The 23409-nt window shown below is 41.2% G+C and overlaps 3 protein-coding genes across 6 annotated transcripts in view; 2 read left to right on the top strand and 1 right to left on the bottom strand.

Annotated features, from left to right (window-relative positions):
- The window catches only part of LOC124040370 (hexokinase-1-like), a 35626-nt gene extending 32574 nt beyond the window's left edge, over positions 1-3052 (top strand). For all 4 annotated transcript variants that reach the window (XM_046357510.1, XM_046357507.1, XM_046357509.1 and 1 more), the window contains 4 exons: positions 631-814; positions 909-1064; positions 1169-1402; positions 1690-3052. In XM_046357510.1, the coding sequence (XP_046213466.1) occupies positions 631-814; positions 909-1064; positions 1169-1402; positions 1690-1837 (722 nt within the window). In that variant the 3' untranslated portion in view covers positions 1838-3052. The remainder of the gene's footprint in view (positions 1-630; positions 815-908; positions 1065-1168; positions 1403-1689) is intronic.
- A 1640-nt stretch (positions 3053-4692) lies between these two features.
- On the bottom strand, positions 4693-11615 carry LOC124039365 (neuromedin-K receptor-like). Its single transcript, XM_046355328.1, has 5 exons — positions 11135-11615; positions 8509-8703; positions 7184-7334; positions 6195-6391; positions 4693-5484 (listed from the first exon to the last, which is right to left on the bottom strand). The coding sequence occupies exons 1-5, from the start codon at positions 11533-11535 to the stop codon at positions 5325-5327; spliced, it is 1104 nt and encodes a 367-aa protein (XP_046211284.1). The 5' UTR covers positions 11536-11615; the 3' UTR covers positions 4693-5324.
- Positions 11616-14927: 3312 nt separating this feature from the next.
- The window catches only part of LOC124040379 (tetraspanin-15-like), a 34379-nt gene continuing 25897 nt past the window's right edge, over positions 14928-23409 (top strand). The window contains exons 1-2 of the mRNA XM_046357522.1: positions 14928-15113; positions 22121-22306. Of these exons, the coding sequence (XP_046213478.1) occupies positions 15030-15113; positions 22121-22306 (270 nt within the window). The 5' untranslated portion in view covers positions 14928-15029. The remainder of the gene's footprint in view (positions 15114-22120; positions 22307-23409) is intronic.

Genomic DNA, 23409 nt, shown 5'->3' on the forward strand with positions numbered 1-23409 from the left:
CACTTTAGACGTGGGCTGCAACTCCCTGTCTTTCTTGGCCTAATGTTACTTTCTGTTGCCAATCCTTTTATGCACTCCCGTCAAAAGGGGACGGTTCTGTCAGTCTGACACGCTCTCTGACCTCATTCGGGGCGTGGCTACATACTATGAACAGTTTATAGGAGATAGATTCTCTTATCCCCTCTAAAATCACATTCTAATCTTAACAAATGTTTAATATTATATGCACAACGTATTGGATGGAAACTTGACAGATAAAGGGGATACACTTTCCAAGTTACAGTATTTTGTCCATACAATTTTTTTATGGAATCACTGACCATTCCCCACATTGTTATGTTAGAAATATTGTTCCAGTATCCACTTTTGACCGTGTTCGAATTTTGGCATGAAAACTGTCTGTGAAACAAAGACATTCCTTTGGTTGATACTAAAGGGGGAGACAGAGCCCCCCCTTCTTCCTGCAATTTACAACCGGGTGTGTGTGACCTGTCAAACCGGCCCAGTTCCCTCTTACCCTAATCTGTGGGTGAGAGAAGGTCTGGTTATTGTCAATCATTGCCAAGCTGATCTGACCCATTGTGATCATCACAGGACAGTCATAACAACATGTATGGTTTGTGGTTTCAGGAACTGGCAGCAACGCCTGTTACATGGAGGAGATGAGGAACATTGAGACGGTGGAGGGAGATGTGGGGAGGATGTGTGTCAACATGGAGTGGGGCGCCTTCGGGGACAACGGCTGTCTGGATGACATCAGGACAGAATATGACAGAGCTGTGGATGACTTATCACTCAACCCTGGCAAGCAGAGGTGACTGTGCTGCTCTCTCTTTATTTGATATTGAAATTGTCTTGTTATTAGAGATCTAGATTTACTAATTGATTTTTTTTTTTTTTCATCTCAGGTATGAGAAGATGTGCAGCGGTATGTATCTAGGGGAGATTGTGCGAAACATCCTGATCGACTTGACGAAGCGTGGCTTCCTCTTCAGAGGGCAGATATCAGAGACCCTAAAGACCAGAGGCATTTTCGAAACTAAATTCCTCTCCCAGATTGAAAGGTTGGCAGCCATATTGAATCTGCGATTGAAATGGTAACTGATTGTGTCATAACTACCTTTTGTTGTGTAATGGTCTCAACAAAATGTCTTCATTTTCCCTTCAGTGACCGCTTGGCGCTACTGCAGGTGAGGTCCATTCTGCAGCAGCTAGGTCTGGACAGCACATGTGATGACAGTATCATTGTCAAGGAGGTGTGTGGTACAGTGTCTCACCGGGCGGCCCAGCTCTGTGGAGCTGGAATGGCCGCCGTCGTTGACAAAATACGAGAGAACCGCGGGCTGGACCAAATGGACATCACCGTGGGGGTGGACGGAACGCTCTACAAGCTTCATCCACAGTGAGTAATAATGATGAGATTGCAATTGGCTTGTAATAACATGTATCACAGTCATTGACTGAGTTATTCGAGTTGACAATGATATTATGGTGAATGTTGAGAATGGGCCAGCAATGGTTGTGTAGTTTTATTGCAGTTATAAAATAAAAATTGTATAGCTCATCTTCGTTCTATTCTCGTTTATCAAGTTCTACATCTTCATTGATTTACTTTCAGTGTAACAATAGCATGAACAAAGTTAAGTGTGTTATGCGAGACCAACCATGTCTTTTTCTATCCATTCACAGCTTCTCGGGGATCATGAACCAGACAGTGAAAGAGTTGGCCCCTAAGTGCAATGTCAACTTCTTTCTCTCTGAGGACGGGAGTGGCAAGGGTGCAGCCCTCATCACCGCTGTGGGATGTCGCATGCGTGAGCAGGAGGAGAAGAGCTGAGTCTGTTTGGCCTGCCCCCCTCCTTGTCCTCTTCCACCTCCTCGTCTTCCTCTCCTTACACATGGTTAGAGAGGTATGCTACAGTACGTGTCCAATAAAATGAGATTTTATGATTTGATTTAACGATGACGCTGCTCAAGTGTCTGCCACTCTGCTTCAGACACAACTTGTTGTGGGCACCAATGACGGAACATTACACATTACATGCTTCTAAACCATTTAAATCTCACACCTGCTATTACCAGCCTTTCTCCTGTTTGTGTTGGTCTGCTGTACCGGATGGAAGGAACTGGGCTCTGTTTGATTCAGTCTTATTTGTGATGTTAGAACACTGCTGTAGGTATTTGGGGCTAATGTAAGAGAAGAAAGGGAATATTTCTGCTTTGAAAGTCTTGTACCTTGCCTAGATATGTTAACTGTTATTTATTTTATAGTGTGGATGTTTTGACATAATGCGTGATAGGGGATAATCATTGTAAGGTTAAAGATCTCTATTGCAAAATTGAGTTTTATTTTTAACATTGCATTCTTCTGTAAGTATTTCCAAAATGTCAAATGTCAACTTTTCTTTTGTTTGATAGAATTTCTAGGGTTGTCATGAATGCACCATTGTTCCTTGACCTTTGAGTATATTTTCATTGCACAAGCTTGTTCAAAAGTCTATACAGCCACCCTGTAGGATTTGTTCCTTAATACATTGCTTTGGCAGTCTTTGTGAAACCTCTCAGGTTTAGTCATATTAAGTAAATGTAAAAAAAATCATGCTTTTTACCTAACAACTCCTCCTGAAAACCAGCTCTCTAAAGCAACTGGATCAATAAAAGTGTCTTTTGTGAACAAGATAATGACTTGACTTCCAACAGTGTACAATGTAAAATTTAAAAAAAGATGCTTATAACAGAATAAAGGGAACAAAATAGGAGTATACGTTTGCATACTGCAGTTGAATGTTTGAGTCTTACTGTACAAAAATGACAGAACATGATAAATGATAGAACATGATAAATGCTTGCCTTATTTGGTGTCAGATGTCAAGAATACATTTATTTTGTACAATTATAGAGATGCACTAAAGCTGGTCCAAATGATGCAATGGGATTAAATGAAACTTTATTTTGATGTGCAAGCAAATATGAAGCTTTTACTTATCTTTGAATATCTATGTTAATTATCATGGCAATACTTTTTTCCAATAAAGGTCGACTTCCTTTCTGAGCTTTTGTTCATGAAATGTTCCAGTGATGTTATAGTTAGGACATTTATAATATAATACAGACAGTTAAGATCATGGACAAGGATGCTATGTTAGCAACAGCCATATTTTTGTTATTTTGTGAAATAATTTCACTTACAATATGTCTAAAGCTATATATATTTTTCAGTTATGGTTACATTAAAATAGCATTCTGTATATGAGCAAGATGTTATGAAGAAATAACTTAACACTCAAAAATCATTTATGAAATACACTGGCATTATGCTACTATCTTAAGGTGGAAAGTTATCTCACTTTAATCGTCTATTATCAACAGCCAGTAATTAATTTCTAAAGTCACCAGCATATTATAATAATGCACAGTGTAACATTTTACAATACTTTAAAATGAACAATTCCTCAGTGGGGTGACTTTTCTATGCTACATTACACGATATCAATATGAACTACACAAAACAAAACCTACATCATTTGACATAAGCAGCAAAACATGTAGTGGGATATAAATGTAAATGACCTTTTTTGAGCACATCGCAAGGACACATTGAAAGTACTCTTTATGGTACAAAACTAAAACTAAATACACACTGTGACATCCAACAAAGGCAATACTTACCAAATATCACATGATCCTTTTTAAATTCACATGCTTTGTGATTGGCTGTTGTCATGTTGTACACAATTATTGATGTTTTTTCTCTGACTTCATTGCGCCATTGAATACTCCCCAAGACTATTTCAATTGTACTTCCTTGCACTGACAAACACTTGTTGAAAAGCTTATTTCAACATTTTACACCATAGCTGCAAACATGGGCTCTATGGGACATGACATCTGTCCCTGAGAACTCTTTCAATCTGCTTGCCACAAAATCTGTCTGCTCAACGGTTTCCAATTCGAGTTATCTGAAAACTACTTAAAAGTTGTTGCCTCAAAACAAGTCAAGTTCTGTGCTATATTGATTTTGGTGACAGTTATATGGCTGTAGAAGAGGTTGCAGACATGGCTATAGGACAACCCGACTTGTGAACATAATCCCGAGCTGTGTATTTCTGCTTTCCATATCTGTTGTCTGTAGCTTTCCATGATATCTGTTGTCTATAGCTTGTGAGGTGTGGAAACACTCTGCTGCTTTTATCAATTTGTTTTGTTTCTTTTTAGGCTGTTGCTCTGCCTGTCTGTCTGCTATGTGTTGCTTGTCCTATATTGCTCTGTCTGTCTGTCTGCTATGTGTTGCTTGTCCTATATTGCTCTGTCTGTCTGTCTGCTATGTGTTGCTTGTCCTATATTGCTCTGTCTGTCTGTCTGCTACGTGTTGCTTGTCCTATGTTGCTCTGTCTCTCTGCTACGTGTTGCTTGTCCTATGTTGCTCTGTCTGTCTGCTACGTGTTGCTTGTCCTATGTTGCTCTGTCTGTCTGCTACGTGTTGCTTGTCCTATGTTGCTCTGTCTGTCTGCTACGTGATGCTTGTCCTATGTTGCTCTGTCTGTCTGCTACGTGATGCTTGTCCTATGTTGCTCTGTCTGTCTGCTACGTGATGCTTGTCCTATGTTGCTCTGTCTGTCTGCTATGTGTTGCTTGTCCTATGTTGCTCTGTCTGTCTGTCTGTCTGCTACGTGATGCTTGTCCTATGTTGCTCTGTCTGTCTGCTACGTGATGCTTGTCCTATGTTGCTCTGTCTGTCTGCTACGTGTTTCTTGTCCTATGTTGCTCTGTCTGTCTGCTACGTGTTTCTTGTCCTATGTTGCTCTGCAAGTGCTCATTGTCTGCCTGTGCTGTTATTGGAATAATAACCTGGGTTCACTTGCACATTTCACAATATGGTCTACAAAGTCAGGTGACACACAACAAAACCCAATATTACACTAAAACAACACAAATAATAACACTACCTTAATACTGCAACAGATAAGGCTTGGTGCTTATACCATGGGAGTTCCCTTTCCTATTCTTCCTTCCCATTAGGGCAGCAGGTAGCCTAGTGGTTAGAGTGTTGGGCCAGTAAATGAAACCTGCCCTTGAGCAAAGGCACTTATCCTCAATTTGCTCCAGGGGGCCGTACTTCTTTGTCTGACCCTGTAAAATAACACATTTCACAGCACCTATCTGGTGTGTGTGTGACGATAAAGGTGTTTGGTGCGACTGACTGATGGACTGTGCACAATAATAACATGATTTGTTTCACTTCTCCTAGCAGCTGAGCTCATGAGCTTTAGCATGTCCTCATGTCCTCAGCTTTTCATGAGCTTGACTGGGGTGTGGTCATCTTGTTAGGTGGAGTTGTGGTGGACCACAGTGCTGTTGGTGTTGTCAGTGCGATAGCTACGGGTCATCCTGAAGGTCCGTGTGTGCTGTAGCTCCATCTTGTCCTCCTCTGACACCTTGATGAAAGGGACCCAGCTGAAAGCGTGACGGAACCCCGAGCGAAACCTAGAAAAGAGAGATTCCAATGTGAATATCACAAAGCAAGATCAGCAAGTTAGCCAGCTAACTTTGATAAACATTTAGAATGAACTCTTGTATTTCTGCTTCATTAATAAAAGTTCAGCTTGAATGTAGGTTTTAGGTTGTTGAATCTATGATACAGTATCATACCACTTCCACAAGATGAGTGTAGTGATGTGGCCTAGCTTTACCTTTGGTTGTGATGTGGCCTAGCTTTACCTTTAGCTGTGATGTGGCCTAGCTGTACCTTTAGCTGTGATGTGGCCTAGCTTTACCTTTGGTTGTGATGTGGCCTAGCTGTACCTTTGGTTGTGATGTGGCTTAGCTTTACCTTTGGTTGTGATGTGGCGTAGCTTTACCTTTGGTTGTGATGTGGCGTAGCTTTACCTTTGGTTGTGATGTGGCCTAGCTTTACCTTTGGTTGTGATGTGGCCTAGCTTTACCTTTGGTTGTGATGTGGCCTAGCTTTACCTTTGGTTGTGATGTGGCGTAGCTTTACCTTTGGTTGTGATGTGGCCTAGCTTTACCTTTAGCTGTGATGTGGCCTAGCTTTACCTTTAGCTGTGATGTGGCCTAGCTTTACCTTTGGTTGTGATGTGGCCTAGCTTTACCTTTGGTTGTGATGTGGCCTAGCTTTACCTTTAGCTGTGATGTGGCCTAGCTTTACCTTTGGTTGTGATGTGGCCTAGCTTTACCTTTGGTTGAGGCAGCAGTAGATGATGGGGTTGTACATGGTGGAACTCATGGCCAGCCAGAATATGGCCAGGTAGATCTGCTGGATGTACGTCTGCATGTAGATCTCAATGTTGAAGCTGCCCAGGATGAAGTAGATGTGGTAGGGCAGCCAGCACAGGGCAAAGGTCGTCACCACCACTATCATCATCTTCACCACCTACAGGGAGCACAACACAACACACTGACAGCCCAGCACACTGAGACAACACAACACACTGAGACAGCCCAACGCACTGACAGCCCAGCACACTGAGACAACACAACACACTGAGACAGCCCAACACACTGAGACAGCCCAACACACTGACCGCCCAGCACACTGAGACACCACAACACACTGAGGCAGCCCAACACACTGAGACAACACACTGAGACAGCCCAACACACTGAGACAGCCCAACACACTGAGACAGCCCAACACACTGAGACAGCAAAGAACACTGAGACAGCCCAGCACACTGAGACAGCCCAACACACTGAGACAGCACAGCACACTGAGACAGCCCAGCACACTGAGACAGCCCAACACACTGAGACAACACAGCACACTGAGAAAGCCCAACACACTGAGACAGCCCAACACACTGAGACAACACAGCACACTGAGACAGCCCAACACACTGAGACAACACACTGAGACAGCCCAACACACTGAGACAACACATTGAGACAGCACAACACACTGAGACAACACAGCACACTGAGACAACACACTGAGACAGCAGAGCATCTCTGATACCATGGCATTACATGCACCAGACCTGGGTCTAAACTCTTGATTTAGTGCAGCTCAAGCATTTGAAGTGTTTGTCTTTGTTTGGTATGCATATGCAATGACCATACTGGTAGAATACTGGACGCAGTGCTTTCAGTAAATAGAGATACATAGAGAACACAGGTTATTATAAACTATTCAGTCAAGGCTTTGCATCAATATGACATAGCTGACCTTGTGTTTGGCCTGGATCTGGTTCTGGAAGTGGTCTGAGGCCTCCCCCGGTATCTCACTGCCCCACAGTGTCTGGCCAATAACGCTGTAGGTGACCAACATCACCAGCAGGGGGAGCAGGTAGATCAGTATGATCAAAGATATCTGGTATCTGTGAGACAAATGTTGAAGGTCAAGTATTACAGACACAAATATGTGATAACGTGGGCTTGGGCTTGAAACATCCTTTTCTATTAGAGACTTTGAAGTATTGAACATAAAAAACTAAACATGTATTTCTGCACACAATGTATATTTACTCCATGTGTAAATCTGTGTTGTTGTCTGTTCACACTGCTTTGCTTTATCTTGGCCAGGTCGCAGTTGTAAATGAGAACTTGTTCTCAACTAGCCTACCTGGTTAAATAAAGGTGTTCTCAACTAGCCTACCTGGTTAAATAAAGGTGTTCTCAACTAGCCTACCTGGTTAAATAAAGGTGTTCTCAACTAGCCTACCTGGTTAAATAAAGGTGTTCTCAACTAGCCTACCTGGTTAAATAAAGGTGTTCTCAACTAGCCTACCTGGTTAAATAAAGGTGTTCTCAACTAGCCTACCTGGTTAAATAAAGGTTTTCTCAACTAGCCTAACTGGTTAAATAAAGGTGAAATAAAAATAAAAACAATAAAAAGGTGCTATCTAGAACCAAACATGGTTATTTGGCTGTCCCCATAGGAGAACATTTCGAAGGACCCATTTCGGTTCCAGGCAGAACCCTTGAAACCCCACCTCTTTAAGGAATACCTAGGATAGGATAAGTAATCCCTCTCACCCCCCCCCCTTAAGTTTTAGATGCACTATTGTAAAGTGACTGTTCCACTGGATGTCATAAGGTGAATGCACCAATTTGTAAGTCGCTCTGGATAAGAGCGTCTGCTAAATGACTTAAATGTAAATGTAAATATAGAACCCTTTCCACATAAGGTTCTAATCTACATGGACCCAAAAAAGAGTACTACCTGGCAACAAAAAGGGTTCTCCTATGAGGACATCCGCAGAACCCTTTTGGAACCCTTTTTTCTAAGAGTGTACATTTAGACCAGAGTTGGGCAACACCAGTCCTTGGGGTCCGGAGTGGTGTCACACTTTCCCCCCATCCCTAGCAAACACAGCTAATTAAACTAATTATATTCTAAACTCAAGATCATGATTAGTTGATTATTGGAGTCTGCTGTGTTTGCTGGGTCTGGGGCAAAAGTGTGACACCAATTAGGCCCCCGAGGACTGGAGTTGCCCATCCCTGATCTAGACAGACACATTACTGAGAACGGTACTGTGGGTGTCTCACGTGAGATGGTGTTTCCCACCATAGTCATCAGGCCAGTTGACGAAACAGAGAGTCCGTGGTGGATAGTACTCGGTGACAGAGTAGTAACACTGGGGGAATGCCAGGGAGAATGCCACCGCCCAGATGACACCAATCACAATCTTGGTAGACGTGGAGGATAGCCTTAGTTTCAAAGGGTAGATTATGGCCATGTATCTGTGGAAGAGAACCAAGCAAAGGTCAGGTACAGTCCGAGACCTATAACAGTGCATGTCATTGGCTGCTTAGACCGCTGAAGACTGAAATGTTCTGAAAACCCTGAATGAATGGGAGGGTCCTCATTCTGTAATAAACTCAGCAAAAAAAGAAACGTCCTCTCACTGTCAACTGCGTTTAGTTTCAGCCAACTTAACATGTGTAAATACTTCTATGAACATAAGATTCAACAACTGAGACATAACCTGAACAGGTTCCACAGACATGTGACTAACAGAAATGGAATAATGTGTCCCTGAACAAAGGTAATCAAAATCAAAAGTAACAGTCAGTATCTGGTGTGGCCACCAGCTGCATTAAGTACTACAGTGCAGCTCCTCCTCATGGACTGCACCAGATGTGCCAGTTCTTGCTGTGAGATGTTACCCCACTCTTCCACCAAGGCACCTGCATGTTCCCGGACATTTCTGGGGGGGAATGGCCCTAGCTCTCACCCTCTGATACAACAGGTCCCAGACGTGCTCAATGGGATTGAGATCCGGGCTCTTCGCTGGCCATAGCAGAACACTGACATTCCTGTCTTGCAGGAAATCACACACAGAATGAGCAGTATGGCTGGTGGCATTGTCATGCTGGAGGGTCACGTCAGGATGAGCCTGCAGGAAGGGTACCACATGAGGAAGGAGGATGTCTTCCCTGTAACACACAGCATTGAGATTGCCTGCAAAGACAACAAACTCAGTCCAATGATGCTGTGACACACCGCCCAAGACCATGATGGACCCTCCACCTCCAAATCGATCCCACTCCAGAGTACAGGGCTCAGTGTCAAGCTCATCCCTTCGGCGATAAACGCAAATCCGACCATCACCCCTGCCTGGTAGGACAAAACCGCGACACGTCAGTGAAGAGCACTTTTTGCCAGTCCTGTTTGGTCCAGCGACGGTGGGTTTGTACCCATAGGTGACGTTGTTGCCGGTGATGTCTGGTGAGGACCTGCCTTACAACAGGCCTACAAGCCCTCAGTCCAGTCTCTCTCAGCCTATTGCGGCCAGTCTGAGCACTGATGGAGGGATTGTACAGTCCTGGTGTAACTCGGGCAGTTGTTGTTGCCATCCTGTACCTGTCCTGCAGGTGTGATGTTCAGATGTACCGATCATGTGTAGGTGTTGTTACGCGTGGTCTGCCACTGCGAGGACGATCAGCTGTCTGTCCTGTCTCCGTGTAGCTCTGTCTTAGGCGTCTCACAGTACGGACATTGCAATTTATTGCTCTGGCAATTTATAACCCTGGTCACACCTGCAGTCCTCATGCCTCCTTGCAGCATGCCTAAGGCACATTCACGCAGATGAGCAGGGATCAGGGGCATCTTTCTTTTGGTGTTTTTCAGAGTCAGTAGAAAGACCTCTTTAGTGGCCTAAGTTTTCATAACTGTGACCTTAATTGCCTACCTTCTGTAAGCTGTTAGTGTCTTAATGACCGTTCCACAGCTGCATGTTCATTAATTGTTTATGGTTCATTGAACAAGCATGAGAACAGTGTTTAAACACTACAATGAAGAACTGTGAAGTTATTTGGATTTTTACAAATTATCTTTGAAAGACCAGGGTCTTGAAAACGGGATGTTAGTTTATATGACATGACATATCTTCTGTTCATGAGAGCTTTGAAAACAGCAATGTCTACAATACAACTGTTGTTTGAACTCATTAACATATTTATAATTCAATACAAAAAGGATGTGGTGCTGATTTCAGGGTGATGTTACAACCAGAATTAACCGGCTGTCAACGAAATATCTGATTGAATGTCATTAATATCGTGAAAACACACACACACACACATTGAGTGGGAGAGAAACAGAGAGAGAGATGTTAAGCCAATGTATAACACAAAAGTTAAACAGCGTATATCCATTGTTATATGCAGAATAATATACGAATTGTCCCGATATCAACAGAATATGTGTATTTAGGTAGGCTAGCGCGCTCTTTTATGCGCGCACAGACATGCACTGTGGTGAACACACAAGACGATAAAACCCGGTGAAGCGATAAATTGAATATATATAAAAAATCTCGTGTTGTTAAGCAAATTAAAACAGTATCAGAATTATAATGTATTGCACTCTTATCATCTCCAGTACTCTGTAGGCTATATTGGAAAAAAATATTAATATAAATCAGAAATATAATTTAAAAATCTGCATGTGAAGATTATTGGATTATTGTCCACTTCAATGACAAGTAGCTTCATTTGGCATGAGTGATACAGACATTGATGATAAGATTGATTATATGTCTTCTTGGGAACGTGCGTAATTTGAAGACATTCACCATGGTTTGAGTGGAAATTTCCCTTGACAATTATGTGGTCTCTACCGACTAGATCAGTCTGTTTCACGTAAATAGCAAGTCTCGTATGTTCTTACCGGTCAACCGCAATAGCTGCCATAGAATAAACGCTTGAGCACATTGCTGTGATGGGATAGAAGTTCTGAAACCTACAGTATCCCAACCCGAAGTACCAGTTGCTGTGTGTAGCATAAACAAAATTGAAGACAGTGTTGAAAGTAGCCATTGACAAGTCCGAGAATGCAAGATTTACTATAAAATAGTTAGTCACTGTCCTCATTCTTTTGTGGGCCAAAATTATCCAAATTACAGTGACATTTCCTGTGACGGACACAATCACTATCAGTGAATAAGCAATTGCCCACAATGCCACTTGCCAACCCGGCTGTTCAAAACGATTGTTTGTCGTCTTGTTTCCATAACCCTGAAAATGTATGGTTGTTGAAAGGTTGACCGGTTCCGACGTCGTTGTAGCCATCTCTATATCACACTAGACAAAATCCCTTTAGCGTTTTGGGCAATGAATGATTAGTTCTGATGTCCGCTTCATGAACAAAAATCGCAATTCAAAACCATTCAGGTGTTGTGAAGTCCAAGGACCCTCTCCGGCTCTCCTGCTATTTTTGAAATGCGCTTCATGGCCACAGCACTTTGTCAGACTTGCCAGTGGCTGCGTGCGTAAAACTGAGCTGCCGGCGGTGATTGGAGAGCTAGCGGTTTGGAATGTGCGCACGAGCCTACAATGTAATCAAAGTGTAGGGTTTGACGTTTCAGTATAATACAACAGCTGTGATAGCACAGATGCACACTTTCAACAATAGCATCTGATTTTAGAAGTGCTGTCAATAACATACAGAACATAATGAACAGGCACACAGATAGGAGTGACATTAGTCTGCAATGGGCTCCTTCGGCCAAATGGCTCCATTCATTCTAAGTGATAGGGGTGAAGAGATTTAACCACAATGACATCATGTGGCCAAATATCCTTAAACCCATGGGTTAATATCGCACTATTGATTCCATGTAGTCTGACATTTGGCAATTTATTCAGGTATCAACTACTCCATTTCAAATGGGTTAAAGCCATTAGCGATTTACTGCATTAGTGTAGCATAGCATTAGAATATTTTGGGTTAGCCCTCAATTTGGTTGTTTTATTCTTTTATGAGATTTGATTAAAATAATGGAATTAATTCTGGAGGTAGCCACAGAGCAGACCGGGGTCATCATGCATGTAGTAACATAACTGTCTGTCTATCTGTAGTATGTCATATGGATTGATATTAGATTATACACGTCTGGGGATTAGTGCTATGTCCGGGTTGTTTTGAAAGTCCAAACATGATATCAGAATGCAGAGGAGGCTACAGAGTCCAACTACTCCCCAATGACTCAGGCTCAGCATACCAGATAAGTGCCATTCTATTTCAAATAGCTTGCCAGAACTGAAACAACTCATAAAATCAATACAGCATGTGGCTAGAAAAGGTTTAATGATAGTGTCTTGCAACTCACTGTCTAAAATCAACAATATTTAATCCACTGTCTGGGTACCATCCATATATGAGACAAACACCAGCAAGCCAAAATGAATCAAAATAGATCTGTGATGAATCCTCCCATCCAGGCAAAACAGAAGGATAGAATTGTTGACATGGTCTAGTGGTTCAGCAGACTTCATTCAGAATACCTGGGTTAAAATAGATAAAAATTCCTTAGATATTGTTCTGCCACATGCCAAATGTAAATGTTGTGAAATTCCCAATTTTCTCTGAAAAGTAACTCTGTTGACATGGTATTGAAAAATACGCCAGAACTTTCTGCATGAAGTTCATGTTTTGGTTTGTCTAAATTCAAAATAGGATCTAATTTTGAATTTTGCCACATTTGACAGTAGGCCTACCATATCACATTTGACAGTAGACCTACCATATCACATTTGACAGTAGACCTACCATATCACATTTGACAGTAGACCTACCATATCACATTTGACAGTAGACCTACCATATCACATTTGACAGTAGACCTACCATATCACATTTGACAGTAGGCCTACCATATGACATTTGACAGTAGACCTACCATATCACATTTGACAGTAGACCTACCATATCACATTTGACAGTAGGCCTACCATATCACATTTGACAGTAGACCTACCATATCACATTTGACAGTAGGTCTACCATATCACATTTGACAGTAGACCTACCATATGACATTTGACAGTAGACCTACCATATGACATTTGACAGTAGGCCTACCATATCACAGTTGACAGTAGCTCTACCATATCACATTTGACAGTAGGTCTACCCTATCACATTTGATAGTAGGCCTACCATATGACATTTGACAGTAGGCCTACCATATGACATTTGACAGTAGGCCTACCATATCACATTTGACAGTAGGCCTACCCTATCACATTTGCATTTGACAGTACCTTATAGACCAGACATAGGCAACTTTGATTGGGATGGAGGCCACAAATAATTCTGAACTCATCATAATGTGCCGCATTTGAGCCACTAAACGCGGCAGATCTCAAATGAAAAACAATGAGACAGAATAGCCAGAGAGAAGGAGAGATGGACAGAGAAGTTGACAGATAACTGTGCTGATGCAATGTTAGGTGGTTTGGTTGGCGTTTCTTCCTCTTGACGGCTGGGTGGGTTGGCAACAAGCCCCCAGTGTCCGGTCTGGGGCGTGTCAACTATATTTAGTCTCCAATGTTTATTGAAAACATAAACACATTTGCACATTGAGCACTTGTTGTCTTGCAAATATATTGTTACAGTTGGTTATCTAGCTAGCAAATTTTTTGCTATATTAGTATTGACATGAAATCTGTCAAAACACCAAAAAAAATGACATGGTATCAAGAACAAGATGAAACTAGCTGAAATGAGCTACTTACAATTCCCCACATGGCAGTTTCATGTCATTGTTGGTAGCTATCTAGCCATCCAGAATCACAATTTACAGACTTCTGCCCAATTGAAGTGTGTGCATCGTTTTCGTGACATTGTCCGCTTTCCCATCTATATACAAATAACCACATATAAAAATATAAACACAACATGTGAAGTGTTGGTCCCATGTTTCATGAGCTGAAATAAGAGCTCAGAAATGTTCCATATGCACAAAAAGCTTATTTCTCTCAAATTCTGTCCTAACTGCAGGAATGTCCACCAGAGCTGTTTCCTGAAAATGTAATGTTAATTTCTCTACCATAAGCCACCTCTAACGTTGTTTTAGAGAATTTGGCATGTTGAGGAGTAGGACAACATTCCACAGGCCACAATCACCAGCCTGATCAACTCTCTGCGAAGGAGATGTGTTGTGCAGTATGAGGCAAATGGTGGCCGAACCAGATACTGACTGGATTTCTGATCCACACCCCTACCTTTTTTTAAAGGTTTTTGTGACCAACAGATGCTTATCTGTATTCCCAGTCATGTGAAATCTATAGATATAATTTCAGATGACTGATTTCCTTATATGAACTATAACTCAGGGGAAGCAACAATAGTATTGGTATAGGCCTATATTAAAACCAGGCGTTATATGGATTTAGCCTACATTGTGTATATAAAAAAAGTACTAAAAGGTTCATTACGAGTAAACATGTTTGGTCTGTAATGTAGAAACATTAGGCTACATCTTTGAATTTATACCAACAGTGCAACATAAAACGTAATATGTTGCCTTAACTGGAATACAGGCACTTTCAGGGAAACGCAAAAATGGAAACTTGTGAATGAAACCGACTAAATGACCCTACTGAAACAGAAGCCACAGTGGCAGAAGTGCTCCCATTCATTCCTCGCAGTGTCCTAATTGGGGCGTCTGACTATCAGTCAAAAAATATTTACTGCTGGCAGGTGGTGCTTTAACAGAGTTCCAGGTGTGTGGGACGAGAAACAGGAAGTTCGTCTTTCGGAATCGAAAGAGGGATCAAACATGTCCAATGATGTCAGATATTGTGAGAAGTTCTCCTACGTCTTCCTAAAGTTCGCCCTCATTGTATATTCCACTATCTTCTGGGTGAGTAGTCTATGCTTAATATCCCCCGTGTCGCCAAATACAGGCAGACTCGATGCAAATAACAGAGGGCGTATAAACGGACTCGCGCATTCCGCAAAAAAAATACATTAATATTCGCCCTTGCTGGTGTTTGAAACACAAAATATGATCCAATTGCCTATTAGGATTGTCAATAACTTAAAAGTTAGTTTGGATCGACAGGTGTCCGATATTGTAGTCTACACACGGTTAATTTTGGGGCTAGTGGTTTGATAGGCATCTGAACGTCGTATCGTAACCACACCCTCTGGAAGTGACATTTTGCACACTGGCTACTGTTGTCGTGATACACACGATTCATTTGAAGGAATATCACAGGTTTCGCTACCATAACAAACAAAACACGTAGGCCTATAGATGGTCTCATGGAATGGCATTTTCTAGAGCATTTGCTGTTTGCCAATACACAATACTATATGCTAAACAAATGCCATTGGTATTAATTTGCTACAATGTTTGTTTTTGCTGGTGCCTCACTCCTGAGTCTAGTGGAATGCACATTTTACAGTGTGTGCCGTTGAAGGGCATGTGACCGACAGTATAAGTGCTAATAAATGCCATGTCATGTTTGGATAAATAGAGGATTATGAATAGAGTTAGTGCATAGGATATCTTTAAAGTCCATCCTATTTTATCTGTCAGTAGAATGAGATTTACAATGGCTTGTGAATAAATTGTTAGAGCACAAAGTGCATTGTGCCTGCTATACTCTCAGAAGGTTGCCATTTAAATTCGTTCAACAAGCAATACATGTCTTTCATGGTTATTTTCTTCAACAGTTCAATGGAACCAATGTTTTGTGATCTTGATGATCTGAATCCAAATGTACTTAAATGTTTATTGGTGATCCTTAAATTGATGCTTGGCATAGTAAAGAAAATCATTGCTCAGGGGTTTTCAGTTATTCAAATAGACTGTACAGGGTGAAACAGTCCATGTTTCACCCTGTACAGCCCATATTTGGTTTCAATAAAGCAAATACAGTTGAAGTTGGAAGTTTACATACACCTTAGCCAAATACATTGATTTAGCCAAAACAGTTTTTCACAATTCCTGACATTTAATCCTAGTAAACACTATCTTGGGTCAGTTTGGATCACCACTTCATTTTAAGTATGTGAAATGTCAGAATAATAGTAGAGAACTATTTCAGCTTTTATTTCTTTCATCACATTCCAAGTGGGTCAGAAGTTTACATACTCAATTAGTAGCATTGCCTTTTAAATTGTTTAACTTGAGTCGAACGTTTCAGGTAGCCTACCATAAGCTTCCCACAATAAGTTGGGTGAATTTGGGCCCATTCCTCCTGACAGAGCTGGTGTAATTGAGAGCTGGTGTAATTCAGTTCTGTCCACAGATTTTCCAATGGATTGAGGTCAGGACTTTGTGATGGACACTCTAATACCTTGACCTTCTTGTCCTTAAGCCATTTTGCCACAACGTTGGAAGTATGCTTGGGGTCATTGTCTATTTGGAAGACCCATTTGTAACCAAGCTTTAACTTCCTGACTGATGTCTTGAGATGTTGCTTCAATATATACAAAATTTTCCCTCATGATGCCATTTATTTTGTGAAGTACACCAGTCTCTCCTGCAGTAAAGCAACCCCACAACATGATGCTGCCACCCCCACAACATGATGCTGCCACCCAGGTGCTTCACGGTTGGGATGTTGTTTGCCAGCTTGCAAGTCTCCCCTTTTTTCCTCCAAATGTAACGATGGTCATTATGGCCAAGCAGTTCTATTTTTGTTTCATCAGACCAGAGGACATTTCTCCAAAAAGTATGATCTTTGTCCATGTGCAGTTGCAAACTGTAGTCTGGCTTTTTTATGGCAGTTTTGGAGCAGTGGCTTCTTCCTTGCTGAGCGGCCTTTCAGGTTATGCTGATATAGGACTGGTTTTACTGTGGATATAGATACTTTAGTATCTGTTTCCTCCAGCATCTTCACAAGGTCCTTTGCTTTTGTTCTGGGATTGATTTGCACTTTTCACACCAAAGTATGTTCATCTCTAGGAGACAGAACGTGTCTACTTCCTGAGCGGTATGACAGCTGCGTGTTCCCATGGTGTTTGTATTTGCGTACTATTGTTTGTACAGATGAACGTGGTACTTTCAGGCGTTTGGAAATTGCTCCCAAGGATGAACCAGACTTGTGGAGGTCTACAATATTTATTCTGAGGTCTTGACTGATTTCTTTTGATTTTCGCATGATGTCAAGCAAAGAGGCACAGAGTTTGAAGGTAGGCCTTGAAATACATCCACAGGTACACCTCCAATTGACTCAAATGATGTCAATTAGCCGATCAGAAGCTTCTAAAGCCATGACACAATTTTCTGTAATTTTCCAAGCTGTTTAAAGGCACAGTCAACTTAGTGTATGTAAACTTCTGGAATTGTGATACAGTGAATTCTAAGTGAAATAATCTGTCTAAACAATTGTTGGAAAAATGACTTGTCCTAACCGACTTGTCAAAACTACAGTTTGTTAACAAGAAACTTGTGGAGTGGTTAAAAAGATGAGTTTTAATGACTCCAACCTAAGTGTATGTAAACTTCCGACTTCAACTGTAGATTTGAGCCTGAACAGATCAAGGTTTCTACATTGTTAGGGTTAAAAATATTTCTACACAGTATTTTTTTTGATAATGGCTGTGTGGGCCACTACTGGGCATAATGGATTCAAATGTGGGTATCTTTAGTGCTTTCTCTACCACACACTCTCTCTCTCTCACACACACATATCTATATAAATATATATTTTATTTATTTATTATTGGGTCGGAACAACCTGCCAAGTCTGGCAACATAACAAACTTTAAAAGTTCAAGTTGGTTGGAAATATATTTTGATTTTATTGTACACACAGTAGATTATCTGTTGAACAATCAAACAGTTATTCAAAGAAGGGACTGCATTCAGTGACCAATTCACCCATTGTTGTGATTTTGAGTGTTTGGAAAATTGACAGGAAATCCTGCAGGTCATCCATCAGGAATCCTGCACGAAAATCCTATAGTCCAATAATTATTTATAATTTCATGTTTCGTACTGTGGGCTTGTTAATACCAGGAATGGTATTGATTGCCCTCGCTGCTCCTTAACGGCAGAGCCATCAGGGAGCAGGCATACACATGTTATAGGGGCCTTCAACAGGAGGCTGCTGAGGAGAGTACGGCTCATAATAATGTTCGGCACAGCATCAAATATATGGAAACCAGGTGTTTTCTGTATTCGATTCCATTCCACTGACTCCGCTCCAGCCTTTACCACGAGCCTGTCCTCCCCAAAGAAGTAGCCACCAACCTCCTGTGAACATAAACAAAAGGCTGCATGGACCTCCCACATTATTTTCTCACTAATCTGTTGGATTTCTCCTCGCAGGCATTTCTGTCAGGGTGTTCCAGTCCGTTGACTCTATGGCAATAGGTATACTCACAAGGCTTCAGTGTGTGCATGGATAGTAGTAGTTCTGCTGATGTCATTTTTTAAAAATAGGAACATGCTATATTAGTTTTATTTGTATTATTTTTGCTCACTGTTGATACCGTTAATGAGTACTTTGCCATAGGGAAGAATGGGGAAGTAGAGAGTCAGACCACAAAATCATGCTGATGAATGTGTGCCCCTGGAGATAGTTGAGAATCCACAGCGCCATGCCAACGTGCTAGCCAACGTGCTAGTCAACGTGCTAGCCCCTCTAATACCAGATAGGTATTGGATTATGGATTTGTCAGTATTGTTTTAAACAACAGTGTGTGTATTTGCTCAACAACTAGATATGCATATTATATATTTTTTTACAGTTTGACCTGTGGAAAGAAATCTAGTATTTGCAGCAAAACATATTATTTTACGACTCAGATATCAAAGAAGAGAAGCTAAATGCCTTTTACGGAGGTGTTTCATTTAAGGATTTGACGTGATTATCTGATGCACATGCGAGTCAATAGGTTCTTATATTCCTCAGCAATTAAAATAACACAAATGATTCTATGTGCCTTGAGTGTCCTGTTTAAATATATCTAGTAGTGATGCTTAATGCACTCACACAGTCACTGAAACGTTCGGACTCTGACGTCAATGCTTACATCTTGGATGCTTTTAGTAGCCTGCCTTCATGCCATATAAAGTCACATAAGTCATTGAAAAGCAAGTCGCTATTATCAAGAGGTTCATGAATAGAACCGAGGATGGTATTTTGTTCCACTAAAATTGGTTCTGTTAAGCGGACAGTGAGAGGACCAGGCAGGGTAGATTTCACTTTTTGTCCTGGATGAACACTCATGTGTACCAGCACTGTCTTTGAGTACTGCCTTTTAGATTCCGCTAATTTACAACTTCTACAACTCACAACAACTTGATGTCATGGTCCCTTGTCCCTACTGATATTCCAGTCTAGACCAGCAGACAGACAAGCTGCCTTACCCTTTGGTGCACAATTCCACATGGTCTGTTTGACATTAGGACTGCATTTTAATGTGTTGTGAGCACAGAAACGAATACAAACCCTTACAGAAAATTCCAGTCAGAGTGCAGTATACAAATACTGCATCCAAAATAACTTTTTTTTACTGCAGTACTTTTTTTCAGTGTAAATGCAGCTACAGTGCAGTATAACTGCAGTTAAACTGCTTCACACTGCAGTTTTCTGAAATTACTGCGTCCAAAATACCACAGTCGACTGCAGGTACTGCAGTTTCAAAACTGTAAGGGAAAGGCACTGTGAGTGACAGCCATCGTGTTTTGTATGGATTGTATAGTGACTGTATTATACAGTACTTTATAGGCCTATGGTCTGTTTACTGCCAAACTGTTCCTCCCTTGGGTGTTTGCATGTAGATGAGGAGTTTTACCTAGCAACCACATATAGCACCCTCCATTTGGACTGGTATCAAGGCATCGAAAAGCCTTTCCTGTGTAGGCCAACATTGTGGTATCAATGTCAGTTCAGAATGCAGTGCCGCCTCATAGCTGTTTGGTGTGTCTCTTTCAATTCCCGACCACCTGTAGCATCAGAACAGTCACAACAGCAGAGCTCAGTGTTCTACCTGCAATTAAAACATCTGGCATTCTGTGCACAGACAGTTTCTTTGAATTACTAACAAAGCCAGAAATGCTGCATTGATGTTTGAAGAGAAAATCTAATTGGCCCTGAAGTGGGGAAAGCTGTCCAATCAGCTGCCTGTGGCCCACCTGCCACCTGGGGAAACAGACATTCATAGACCCAGAGACACTGATTAGTTGTCACAGGTATAAGATGTAATGAACACCGGAGAACGTCACCTTTAACACTACATCAGGATTACATACTGGTTTATTAGTGCTGCAGGAGTTACTATTCCCAATGGAAAATGAATACTATCGCTACGTCGCAGTTGCTTTCCAACCAACAGTGAAGCTGGAAGAAAATTTGATCTTTCACTTACTGTTAAACCAATGTGTTTCTGTGGTTGCATTAACGTGCTGTGAATAAGTGATTTGAAATAGATTGTTTCCTATTAACTCTCATTACTTTTAAAGAGTGAGCCTTTCTCCTTGCTGGAATTATTTTGACACTTTCAGTAAAAGATCAGATTGCTTTTCTGCTAATGCTTAGCAAACTAATCAGCTAATTGAAATGGCAATGGACAGCCAATAAACTTAGTTAGTTATATTCTCGCCATGTAGCTAACTACTGGAACTACACACTTTTTTTTCTGCAAAAAATAAATAAATAAAATAAAATATGGGTAAAGTAGGCCAGAATCTCCAATGCGACATCTGTAGTCATGAAATGTTTTGAAAGGCTGGTCATGGCCCACATAAACACCACCATCCCAGACACCCTGGACACACTCCAACTCGCATATCGCCCCAACAGGTGCACAGATAATGCAATCTCTATTGCACTCCACACAGCCCTTTCCCACCTGGACAAAAGGAACACCTACATGAAAATGCTGTTTATTGACTACAGCTCAGCATTAAACACCATAGTGCCCTCCAAGCTCAACACTAAGCTAAGAACCCTGAGACAAAACACTTCCCTCTGCAACTATGTGGTGCCAGGACAACAACCTCTCCCTCATTGTCAGCAAGACAAAGTAGCCGAGCACACCCCCATTCACATCACAGAGGCTGTAGTGGAGCGGTTTGAGAGCTTCAAGTCCCCCGGTGTCCACTTCACTAAAATGCAAATGAATTACTTAAAAATCATACAATGTGATTTTCTGGATTTTTATTTTAGATTCCGTCTCTCACAGTTGAAGTGTACCTATGATAAACATTACAGACCTCTACATGCTTTGTAAGTAGGAAAACCTGCAAAAATCAGCAGTGTATCAAATACTTGTTCTCCCCACTGTATATATTGTGACGCCTTTGTGCCTTTTAAAAAATCTCATTAAACAAAACGTGTAAAATAGTTAAATAAATACATTTACCCATGTCCAGCGAACCATAGCGGAGTTAGTGCCTACGAAACGTATACTACGATTCCCAGAGTGCATTTCACTTCCCAGGGTGCAATGCTGCGCCCAGGGCTTCTGGCTGCGACAGGCTACTGCTAGCAAGCACAGACAAAAGTAGTCTAAATATGTTGCTGTCAAGTTCTGATTGCATTTCATGTTACTTTTCATGTTATTTCATGTTACTTTTGGATTGTGTTATTATATTATAATACTCACATGAATGTCATGCTGAATATATTGTCATTCAAAAATAATTCAAATTGGCATCCAGAGTGGCGCTGCGGTCTAAACTTAATAAAAAAATCTGTTTTTTTTTATTAAGTTGAATATGTGCTCTTTATGACAGTATTATTTCACCTAATTTTAAACATTCTAAGTTACACTATTCAAAAAGGGCATGGAACATGGATACCGGTGGGGTGGATCAACCCATTTTATAAGTAACCTTTCAGTACAGGTAACCACTCTTGTCCCCTATACTAAATTCTCTGATCTCCATGTTTCTATTTCCGGTAGCTGGTTGGGGGGTTCGTCCTAGCCATCGGTATCTATGCGGAGGTGGAGCGACAGCGTTATAAAACCCTGCAGGGGGTGTTCCTGGCCCCCGCCATCATCCTCATCGTCCTGGGGGTGGTGATGTTCATTGTCTCCTTCATCGGTGTGTTAGCCTCCCTCAGGGACAACCTGCTGCTCCTCAAAGTGGTGAGTAGTAGACTCACACAATTGCATGCAGGACTGGGATATAAAGCTTGAGGTTTATCAGGTTCACTACACATCAGATCTGGTTCAAATACATACTTCAAAGTATTCACACCCCCTTGACTTTTTACACATTTGGTTTGTTACAGCCTGAATTTAAAATGTGTTAATACCCCATCATGTCAAAGTGGAATTATGTTTTTAAATGTATTCAACCCCTTTGTTATGGCAAACCTAAATAAGTCCAAATGTGCTTACTAAGTCACATAATAAATTATATGAACTCACTAGGTGTGCAATAATGGTGTTTAACATGATTTTTCAATGACTACCTCATCTCTGTACCCCACACATACAATTTTCTGTAAGGTCCCTCAGTTGAGCAGTGAATTGCAAGCAGATTCAATAACCAAGACCAGTAAGGTTTTCCAATGCCTCACAAAGAATGGTACTATTGGTAGATGGGTAAAAAAAGCAGACATTGAATATCTCTTTGAGCATGGTAAAGTTATTAATTACACTTTGGATTGTATATCAATACACCCCGTCACTACAAAGATAAAGGTGTCTTTCTAACTCAGTTGCTGAAGAGGAAGGAAACCTTTTAGGGATTTCACCATGAGGCCAATGGTGACTTTAAACAGTTACAGGGTTTAATGGCTGTGATAAGACAACTGAGGATGGATGAACAACATTGTAGTTACTCCACAATACTAACCTAAATTACAGAGTGAAAGGAAGGAAGCCTGTACAGAATAAATATATTCCAAAACATGCATCCTGTTTGCAATAAGGCACTAAGTAAAAATGGTGGCAAAGAAATGAACTTTGATCTGAATACAATGCATGTTTTGGGGCAAATCCAACACAACACATCACTGAGTACCACCCTTCATATTTTCAAGCATGGTGGTGGCTGCATCATGTTATGGGTATGCTTGTCATTGGCTAGGGAGATTTTAGTTGTTGTTGCTAAAAATACATGTAATAGAGCTAAGCACAGGCAAAACCTGGTTGTCTGCTTTCCAACAGACACTGGGACACATTCACTTTAAAGCAGGATAATAACCTAAAACACAAGGCCAAATATACACTATAGTATCTTA

The sequence above is a fragment of the Oncorhynchus gorbuscha genome, linkage group LG07, assembly GCF_021184085.1.
Source record: "Oncorhynchus gorbuscha isolate QuinsamMale2020 ecotype Even-year linkage group LG07, OgorEven_v1.0, whole genome shotgun sequence".
Lineage (NCBI taxonomy): Eukaryota > Metazoa > Chordata > Actinopteri > Salmoniformes > Salmonidae > Oncorhynchus > Oncorhynchus gorbuscha.